At 34.6% G+C, this 11277-nt stretch overlaps 1 protein-coding gene and 1 long non-coding RNA gene across 2 annotated transcripts; both read left to right on the top strand.

The window, feature by feature from the left end:
• Positions 1-550: 550 nt before the first annotated feature.
• LOC134804006 (uncharacterized) lies at positions 551-8306 on the top strand (the record flags this gene model as incomplete). Its single annotated transcript, XM_063776860.1, has 4 exons — positions 551-898; positions 4032-4036; positions 5016-5232; positions 7924-8306. Coding segments are annotated over 4 exons (819 nt in total), but the record flags the coding sequence as incomplete, so codon positions are not given.
• Positions 8307-8920: 614 nt separating this feature from the next.
• Positions 8921-10406, top strand: LOC134805227 (uncharacterized). The gene is made up of 3 exons (XR_010146256.1): positions 8921-9170; positions 9532-9660; positions 10156-10406. It is a non-coding gene; the product is annotated as an uncharacterized LOC134805227 (long non-coding RNA).
• Positions 10407-11277: the final 871 nt, after the last annotated feature.

Genomic DNA, 11277 nt, shown 5'->3' with positions numbered 1-11277 from the left:
GTTAAATTATGTTTTATCCCTTTCTTATAAGTAAATACACAAGTCAAAATGACATAAAGACAAACGGTTTATAGTTAATTCAGGCTAGCATCGCGTTTATGAATAAAGCCATTAGAGTCTGTGCGGAAAGAGAAGGGCTCCATACATTCCACGACTCTTCTCTTTCCGCACAGAGTATAGTCTTTATGTTATAATTATATTCAACTAAGAGCAATGAAAACGGGTCGCTTTGCTTATAAATTTCCATTCACACTATTAGAATACAATTTATTCGCTTTCTTTGCTCTTAATTTTACCTGAAATTTATAATAGTCGCGTGCTGGGGGCCGATTTTTGAATTTCGATCATCATTGGGAATCGAGTGGCATTGACCACTCGTTTTCAATTCTATTAGTAGAATTTAAATTCCGGGCACTGGAGATATTATTGAACGAAATACACGGAATCGAGCAGTCGAAACTCAAAAATCGGCCCCCTGCTCGTGCTCTGACCTTTCTAATATTTATTTAATTTCTTAGATCATCCGTGAAACACGTGGCTTCGACTTAATTATGTCAAATATTTTCAGGGTGAAACAGTATACAAGGTCGCTTTGGTTTATGGTGTAGGCATGATCGGCTTCCATGATTTTGGTAGTACCTCGCCTTTTACAATGACTGACAATGCTGTTATTATATTTACAATATTGTTTATTATTCTTGCTTCACTGAGATCTATGTCTGTGAATATACTATTATTTCAATTAAGTGACTGCATTGACATTCACAGTGCCGAAGCTAGAACTTCGCATTATATATTTTTTGTTTTATTGCCGTTATCGACCGAGTTCATATTTGGCCAGAAACTAATCAATATATATTTATACTTGCACTTGCTTCTGTCGGTACTTCCATGCCTAGTAAGTGTGTTATTTAATTTTCTTAAAAACTTATGTTTAGTCTAGTTCTATCGGCATTAACCATTTAGTATTTATTGTGAAATAAATAAATCATAATTAAGTGAATGTCCCACTTTGTCGATATGGAGTTATTAGTTGTTCCTACAACCACATAATATCTATTTCAATAACGCAAATATCAATTGGTGAAAGGATGGTGTCTGTGTATGTATGTTATACTTTTTTTATCTTTAATTTTTGGTACCTATGTGTTAACTAGCGCTGATTAGTGAATCCCTACTTTGAGTCAAAACGAGAACGGATAGAACGATGGTTAAAGTTTGATACGGAAAAAATATTTTCATTTAATTTGCACACTCGTACTTTGAAATTATGGAGTGCTTGATATCAAACTACTATGTATACTTACTTTCAGGATTCAAAATTAAGCAAACCCCTATATCAAACCTTAATAGTTCACGATGGCTATAACATAAAAAAGGGAGAAAAACACTCAATGTGAATTACGCCGTTTTTGTATAATTGTTACATGAGACCGATTTTTCATGAAAGTTATATTTATAAATGCATTATTAAACCAAAAGAGTCGAAATAAGGTACATACATTATTTTAATTAGTTAACATGTACCTAGTAAAGTTAAAAAAAATACAAGCTTCATGTGTAAGTATTATAAAAAAAACATACGATTTCTTAACAGGTATACTTATCACGTATTAAAATTATGCTAATACCAAATATTAAGTCATTTTTATAATGATAAAGCTTTTTACTTTCTTTATTAAACCTACTTTCCTTGGAGGGTCCCACTTTCTAGATTTACGAAACTTAGTGACTCATTAGTAAAATGGCCTGTTTGGTGCGTTATACAATGTTCTCTATTTACGCATGTTATAAATCTTTGGCAAGAACTATGTTTTATCTTTATAAATGACAGGGTCCCACTTTGTCGGTTACATGGTTGCATTTTAAAATTGGGTACAAATATAAAAACCAGCTTCCAAAATGTATTTAAGTAGCTGTACTATTTTCTTAGTTAGTAATAGGGATTGCAATAACTGGTCAAACTTCATAACCTCTTTCGGTTACGGTTATGTCCGAAAAATAACCTATAATCGGTTATAATGGGTTACGGTTATTTTCGGCAAAAAATGATAAATTTACTTATAATCAAATAATTTTAAAAAATACGAAATTTAAGGTACAGTATCAGGGAATGTTAGTATAAGTGGTCTTTTTTAATAAAACATACACAATACAATAAAAGTGAAAATATGACCTTGGACTTGACACAATATTCTTTCAATATATTTTAATGGCTACTCTACTAAGACTACCTCTTGGGATTCTGCAAACTCTGATTACACGCATTTAGGACGATGAATTATTTAGGATTATGAAGATGTTAAAGCGATGTCCAGCTTGCTGGGAATTAATTCCTCAAAACGCTTTTTTTAGATTTAGGTCTATTATAGACGGACTGTAATTGCTTTGGGATAGTAATATAACGGTTAAAGATACTAGTTAAAATATGATATCGCTGTTTTTTTAGGTACCTATCGAATAAGTGGGACCCTAGGCGCAGTTTAGAGTATATTGTATCAGTTTTTGTCGAAACCCGAATTTAGGTAAATTTTTTCCATCTAAACTAAACTATCCGTATAGTGTAGTAAACGAAGTAAGTTGTTGTATGGAGGCCCATGCATTAATTCCTCAGTCGATGAAATTTTGCTTTGTTATTGTATAGTATGAGCCGAAACTAACATATAAATATTCAAAACAAAAACCGGCCAAGTGCGAGTCTGACTTGCGTTTCGCGTTTCCGTACATAATTCCGACTCACGCTTGACTGCACATATCTAATAGGTTTTCTTGTCATCTATAGGTAAAGAACTATATTGTGTATTTTTTAAAAATTTTAGACCCAGTAGTTTCGGAGATACAGGGGGAATGGTCATTTTTTTGCTATTTGTATTTTCTTAAATAACTTCGAACCTATGTATTTTAAAATTATAAAAAAATATGTCCATCTTTGGGTTACTAATTTACATATGTGTACCAAATTTTAACTTAATTGGTCCAATAGTTTCCGAGAAAATAGGCTGTGACAAACAGACAGACGCACGAGTGATCCTATAAGGGTTCCGTTTTTTCTTTTTGAGGTACAGAACCCTAAAACACCCCTAAGTTTGGTATTTATACGTAAAAATACAAATCTCTTTATATATTTAACCGAGTAATTCCTCCATCCATAATTTTTTTACCAAATAAGTTATTGGTATTTCCGCTGGGATATTTTTTTTTGATATTTCATATACGCAATACGTTACATGAATATGTCCGGTGAATACGAAAGTTGGAACGGAGCATTTTTCCGCAAAAAGATATTAACGATTTAAGACTTTAGGTATTTAGTATTTACTTAAATACTATTATTGTTTTTCTTTGGATATTCATACTTACAATAGGTACTTTTTATTTATTGATACTTTATCATATAGTAAAGTTTTTTCTGGCAGAGGAATTACTGCGGGGTCCACTACCTTTATTTACTACACTAGTAACTCAGCTAGAATCGACAAAGTGGGACCTTTTGTTAAATTTTTACCGCATTTAATATTGAGTAAGAATTATCTCAGATGTTTTTTTCGGACACAGGCCCTAATCTTTGTAACAAAAGGTATTGTTTTCTTTATTCAGTGGTGACACTGCTTACTGGTAATAGACCCGGTTTAAAAAGCAAACTTAACATTCTATTTATATGGTTCAAATTAATGAAACGGCCCATTCGGAGATAACACGTTTTGTTAACTCCAAAGATAAGACCACCCTGATTGTTCTCTGAATGAGCGGTCACATATGGTAGGGGAGCCCAAGAGGGGATTTTTGTGTTTACTCGAGCGCGTACCCCATGTAGTCTACCTTTACCCCTTTTAGCCATCTATGTTGAGCCCTCGGTAGGTAAGGGGTTGGTGGGGGGTTCAACAAATTGTTAAGCAGATTGTGGATTTGGTCATATTAGTCCAAATTAACGCTATAATTGTGCTATTACTAAATTTGATAATTATTTGCACGCATTTCCTTAATCTGACGGTTACAATGTAAAAATTAGGCGTCAAACTTGTGTTCGTCAGATTAAGTAAATGCCTACAAATAAGTGTTATATTAAGTTATAGAAAAATATAGCATTAAAGTGGACATAAACGACCAAACCCACAAACTGTTTAACGATTTTTTAACCCTCCACCAACCTCACAAAAAAAAAAAAATTATAGACGCTTTCCGGCTCGCTGGAAAAAAACCTTTATACAGCTTTTTTTTTTCTTATCATCCAATATTTCGATTCCGATAGGTCTGTATGACGCTCGTGTAAATCCTGATTTAGCATCGTTCCCCTACACTATCACGATACATTTGAACCTTAATACTATCACGATAGTTGCTTTTTACACGACATGGTTGCTTTAGCACGTACTGAAGACTACTCTTAAAAGAAACGAAAGGCTTTTGTTTACCATATTAGGGCCCAAGCTCGAAAAAATCATCTGAGAAAATCGTCGGTGCGAAAAAATATCGGTGTTTTTTACGATTTTTTGATTTTGGCATATTTTAATTCCTTTTTTCAATTTCCCGTCGACCCACATAAATATTTTAAATATCTTTATTAATTTTGAAAATAACCATAAATAACTAATTCCGCTATGTGAACACAGAACAACATTTATACAAAAAAACAGCTACTTATGTTATTTTTTTAACACATAACGAAATTAAATGATTTGTTTTCCGTTGAGGCTGATGGCGATTGTTGTACATGGCGATTTATTGTAGAGTATATTACCCTAAAATCCGCTGTGTGTCATCTCTCGTGCTACGTTACTTTGACAACAAATCGCTATGTGTATACTTCACATATGACGATATTAATGAACCAAATTAAAGTCGCTATGTAGCAAAATTCTGGTTAAAATAATTAATATTGTAAAAATTTACGAAAAAAACTGTTTTTTTTTCTACATGAGTATCATGTAAAAACCATTGATCTATTAGAAAAAAAATACAGATGCAACAAATATATTAAATAGGAACATAAACAGTTTTTTTTGTCTCCTGAAAAGTAGCATAAAAATACATGGCGATTTTTTTATTCGCACCGACGAATACCTACTGAACTTTTTATTTCAGGTGTTGTACTCGTTAACAGTAACCAGATTACTACATACTGAATTTCCTTCACTAAAGTTTATTTACATACAGGGACTAATTTGCCTTTTTGGGTTTTTCTTGTCTGTTCCAATTTTATTGGTAAGTTGTGATTACACTCACGTTATTTTATTTACTTAATTCTTTACGGCTACCACCAGTTTTGACATTGACATAACGCTCACGTTTACGTAACTTACTTTCTATGCATCTCGCTCGTACTGGCATATTAGTGCAAGCGAGATGTACAGAAAGTAAATTACGTAAACGTGAGCGTTATGTCAATGTCAAAACTGGTGGTAGCCGTACTGATCTTCACCCCCGTTTTAATAATCAGTTTTAAATAATGACGATATTTTACCTTTAAAATACATTGCATTATTGAACCCAAGTATTCAATCATCATCATCATATATAATATAAAATTGAAAAACCAGAACGGGATAAAAAACGAGAGAAGAAGCGAGATGGCGCCTTACAAATTTCTAAAAAAGTTTTTGACACGTTTCTCAAATACGACACACGTATGATAAGAAAAAACTGTTCCAATCTATTATCTAAATATGGGAATAGACTAGAGCATAAAAACTATCGCTTTCGACGCGTATTTAATTTACAATAAGCAAAATAAATTTTCATAACAATCTTTATTTGACGACGATCGGCCATCTCTCGGCAACACTCGGTTGTAAGTTTAAGTAACCTAAATTATGTTTGTCATGTTGGTATACAGTTATTTCGTCGTTATTTTACACGAAGTAAAATATAAAGTGCTATCAACCTCAACCTTAGTCTATAGCCCATACGAGTGACTTATGCCATATATGACATCAATCAAATTAATATGATCATATTATTTGTATTTTGTTGTTTTAAATTTCTTTTTGAGTTATATTATTCAGATTGACTTTCACGGCTTCGGCAAACATTGCCATGTCCGGGGAACGGGCTGTAAGTGGATAGTAAGTTATAATGAATGTAGGTAGATAAAGTGCATGACTGCATGTTCAGATATTTTTGAGCGACCTGATGAAAATAAGCCAATGTACAGTCAGCAGTCAGCCAAATATCGTAATATAACTTTGTTGCCATAGAAATAAGGATGTGTTACGATATAGTGGCGAAATATTGAGAGACCAAAGCGGCTACGTTTCAGTGGCTCGAACACTTAGAGATAATTGGAGAGGACCGTGCCGTGAAGAGAGCGTACCTACTTGGGCAACAAAATGGGAGACGCCCGAGTGGACGTCCTAGGTAGGTACGCTGAAACGACGTAGTTGCTCAAGACCTGCTCAACCTCGGCCATAGCGACTGGCGAGAGCTATCGCAAGACCGAGAGACATGGCGTGATCTGGTGTCGGAGGCCAGGACTCACTTTATTGGGTCGTTGCGTCACCGTAGCCGTAGTAAGTAATGTTAATATCCAGAAAAGGAAATGGGGACTACCTACGTTTGTATGAAAAGGCGATTTATGGGCGGTGGTCGTCCATATTCGTCTTAAGGCGGAAATTAATCTAAGTAATGAACGTTTTTGCAACTAGGCTTATAAAAATAAATAATCTCGTTTTTGTTGAACCAAGTTTTAAATAAATACCTACGTAGATGAAAAAATACCATCTTGCCTTTTCGCAATGAGAAATTTGCGAATTAAGTTATCCAAATAATGGCTACAAATAAGAAATCCCTATCACAGTTATAAACCCTGGCAGGGTTCAATACATAATAATGTCGGTATTTAACTAAACTTAAGACAAACTCTTTATGTCATTTACGCGAGCGGAGCTGCGGGCCCGTCTAGTATGTATATAAAATAACTGCTAAAATATTGCCAACATATAAAATAATAAATTCCGAAAGAGTCAGATTAGTATATTAGTACAGATGTTGGGAAGTAAGGGGTTGCCGGCCGAATGCATATAGACTGATGATACCGCATATACCGCCGACCGCATATAGATGCGGATAGTTATGAGGCCGATAATCCTTTTTCACGCCGATGTCTAGTGCTTTACTCAAAAACTCAATGAAATAATAGTTATGTATGTATGTATAAAAATGGAATCTTGAGCGTTGCGAGGGTTTCAAAGCACGACGGTTAAACAAAATTTGCCCCCGAGTGAACCACAAAAATTTTCACCACACCAACCCGAAGCAAATATTAAATGTAAAATATCAAACAAAATCAAACCAAATCAAATTCAAATGAATGTTATTAAATATTTATCATCTAAAATCATCATTTAAAAGTCAATTCTACCAGCAATCATAAGAAAACAACTCAAAATTTGCATTTGATTACTTTGCCTTACATGTGAATTACTTAAGTAAGAACTCGATTTCGCTTGGCTCCCTTCTTTATATCTCCACAATTAGACATTTAAATTCTACTAGAATTGAAAACGACTGATAAATACCACTAGATCCCCAATTTCTATCACTCGTATTATTAAAATAGCATTTCGCCTAACACTCGTTTGCCATTCGCATTCGCTTTAACATTCGTTTTAAAGATGTGCAATCAACTGAACGTCATCCGTGATGGTTCTAGCCTTTTACCTACAGAATTTTTGAGCGCCGCGCCGTAGCCCCTAAATACGGGTTTTTTTGAAAGGAGGCCGCCGGGTTGACTCTTTTTTACTGTGCTGTATTTTGAAAACTATTGCACCTAGAGCCATTCCATTAATTGCAAGTATCGGACTCGTTTGCCATAGATTTTCGAGCGAAGAAATCGAGCGCTCGAAATTCAAAAATCGGCCCCCTGCCCTGCATGTAATATTACTGGTTTACATGGAAAGTTACGATATTATTTGTATTTTTTTGTAGGTCGATGAGTATGTTGAAAAATTGCGAATCGGATTAAGTATAGGATTGGTCCAAACCGTATTGTATTTGGGTGGCTTAAGAATGGCTATTATCATGTGGATATACGGAGTTGAAAAATTCTCAACAGATATTAACTTTTGGCTCGGATTTAGTCCGACAAAGTTCTGGACTGTATGTTGGTCTGTTCTTCCAGCGATTCTATGGGTGAGTGGTGTATGTGCTGTTTTTAAATATAAAGGCGTAACGTAACGTGCCCTTTGTGGATCTGTAATTTGTACCCGTCTCTAATTAATTATGTCAGCTAACAACTGCTTCCTATGATGTTAGTATAACGTGTAATCCATGCTATCCATCCATACTATATAATCCATACTTAATATTATATAAAAGGAACTCTGTCGGTCTGTTACCTCTTCACGATTAAACCGCTGAACCGATTTATGAAGGACATAGGATAGTTTTTATCCCAGAAATCATCCCTTAAAGGGGTGGAATTTTGTATGGGGACTTAACAACAACTGCACAAAAAACTTTGTCAATAGGAACCGTCCTGCCCGCGCGGTGTAGCACTGGTGCACAAAAAACTTTGTCAATAGGAACCGTCCTGCCTGCGCGGTGTAGCACCGGCGCTGGTGCACGATTTAGTTGAAATTTGGTATAGAGATAGTTTGAGTCCCGGGGAAGGACAAAGGGTTTCATTCAAGAAATCACCCTTTAAGGGGGTGAAATGGGAAGTGGAAGTTTGTATGGGGAATCGATAAAAAGTAATAGATTGGATAAAAAATAAGCTACCCAAATTACTAACTCCACGCAGACGAAGTCGCGAAAGCTAGTACTAAATATAAATTCGAAAGTGTCTGTCTGTTACCTCTTCACGTTTAAACCGCTGAACCGATTTAGTTGAAATTTGGTATGGAGATAGATCGAGTCCAGGGGAAGGATACAGGGTAGTTCTAGTTTTTATCAATCATCATCATCATTAACATTCTACGTAGACGAAGTCACGGGCAGAAGCTAGTTTCTATATAAATTCAATAAGTAATAACGTGGTTTTGCCCGCCAACACGACACGAGTACACATACCTAAATCAATTATTTTGCAGATAGCGTTTGGTCACGGAATCTACGAAATAGCACAGGGGGTTGGTAAGATCCAAACAAGATACGCATTGATATGGGGCTTGGTATCAGCTGTGATCACGTTTGTATTTCAGATCAGGATAATAGTGCGTTACGCCATGAAAAACGTGAGGACTTCTTTTCTATTGACCCTATCTTATCTTATTTATAATCTTGCTAACTGATGATGTATGTATAAATATTGTTGGCTCTTTGTTCGTATCCATATTTCTTGACGCGACTCTACCTACATGCCAGTTATATTCTTCCGTAGCATTTGCCATTATGAAAAGGTGTTATAAGCTAATAATTGAATATTATAAGTATAACTACATTTTTTTTTAATAGTTAATGTTTTATACTTTTCATAGATTAATATCTAAACCCTTTTAAAAATGCACTCCTCAGTTCAATTATGAATATTATGACCAATGGTTACACATTATACTAACTAGTTATGTCGTAAATATGATATTATAATTATTGCAGAATTTAATAGGAGCCTTTCGAAATAATAAGAAGTACGGGCCGTCTGATCCGCGTGATCGTAAACGTCGGCGGCGGTACGACGCGTGTATAGATGAAAGACAATGTTTCCACGACTGTCTGTCCATAGATGTAAGTACTCGTATCTGCAAAGTGCAGACTTTCTTGGTATTAAAAAGGATTTAAAAAATACCAAATCGAAGGATCAAACTTGTCGAACGAAGTCACAGGCGCAGGCTAGTAGCTATAATACAAATACAAAAATCGAGGCTGGCTCAATTCTCGATTTTTTTCCTAGTCAACGACATTCACGCATTTCATCGTTTCAACTAGTCTAAGAAATGTATTAACGAGTACTACCTATTCAAGAACTTTTCATTTAAAATTCAAGGGGTGATTTAGCATGTGAAGCCAGAGAGTGGCTTTGTGGCAACGTTCCTCCTGTCAGAAAATGCTTTCTGTTTTCTTCTATTGTGTAATAAATATTAAATAAATAATTGCGCCGTCTCATTGCTTGGGAGCTATGAAAAATTGTACTTTCTTCAACAATCACATGAACTTAGGTCGTTAACTTGATATTTTAATTATGTTATAGTTATATTATGAATTATGAATGTATTATTTTAGGAAGAAATTGATTGTAATCATTTGCCGCTTATGAATACGGGAGAAGGGCGTTCAAGCATGGACTCGGAAAGCACACTTACGCAAATGTACGAGTCCGTAGCATCAAGAACGGAAAGCGTCGTTACTATTATGGAATTGAAACCTGACACTAAAGAGAAGCAGGCTTAATAATTATTACTGTAACATAACATGCTGTAACCGATCTGTTGCTGTTATTATGCGTAAACCGACATCAGTCATTAACTGTAGATTATTCAAACCCTGTACCAGGTCTCGAAGAACAAGCATGTTTTAATAAGAAGTAAAGATTTGCAACCTTGTACATAATTAACAAAAGTCGGATATGTTCCTATAAACCATTTAATAATGTACATGCCTGGCTAACAAAGCGACATATAATTTCGAATTAACCCTTTATAAGGCCCCAGTTATACAGATATGCTACGTGAAAGTTAAATACACTACCATGTTTGTAATGCACTGGGGAACACATCTACGGCAAAAAAAACGAAATCATTAAGAAAAACATGTGGTCAATATATACAGTGGAACCTGGATAATTGCAATCTCAAGGGACCGGCCATTTTTTGTCAATTAACCAGGTTTTTCATTTAAGCAGGTCGTGTCAATTAACGAGGTTCAAAAAATCGTTGTGTCAATTATAGAGGTTTTCATTAATAGAGGTTACGTTCTGACAAATTTCTTTTATGGAGGTGCAAATAACCATTGAAAGTAGATTTACACGCTTATGTTCTGGGTTTCTGGTCTATATAATATAGCTTCTGTCTATACTTGCACTTTTACACTACATTAATTACTACTTTATTTTCTTATTAATCAAATTGGGTTTAAAAAAATCCCTTGAATTGTAGAAGAAAGTTTTATTAGAATGTAAAAAGCATACTTTGTTTTTGATTAAATCAAAACTATTTCAGCTACTACAGGCTGTGATAGGCCCAATAAATAAATTGAATTCTGGATGAAGATATAAATAAAATGATCATTGCTATTAAAATATTGTTTCTGCTGTCTACAACTACATTATTTCAATTACAAAGGTAATAAGTAAGACTCGTTTCAATAATAGAGGTAAAAAGAAGAGCAAAAATACGGATTTTTTAG

The sequence above is a fragment of the Cydia splendana genome, chromosome Z (assembly GCF_910591565.1).
Source record: "Cydia splendana chromosome Z, ilCydSple1.2, whole genome shotgun sequence".
NCBI lineage: Eukaryota > Metazoa > Arthropoda > Insecta > Lepidoptera > Tortricidae > Cydia > Cydia splendana.
Note: the sequence above shows the minus strand (reverse complement) of the source record. Positions and strands in the feature narration are given on the sequence as shown.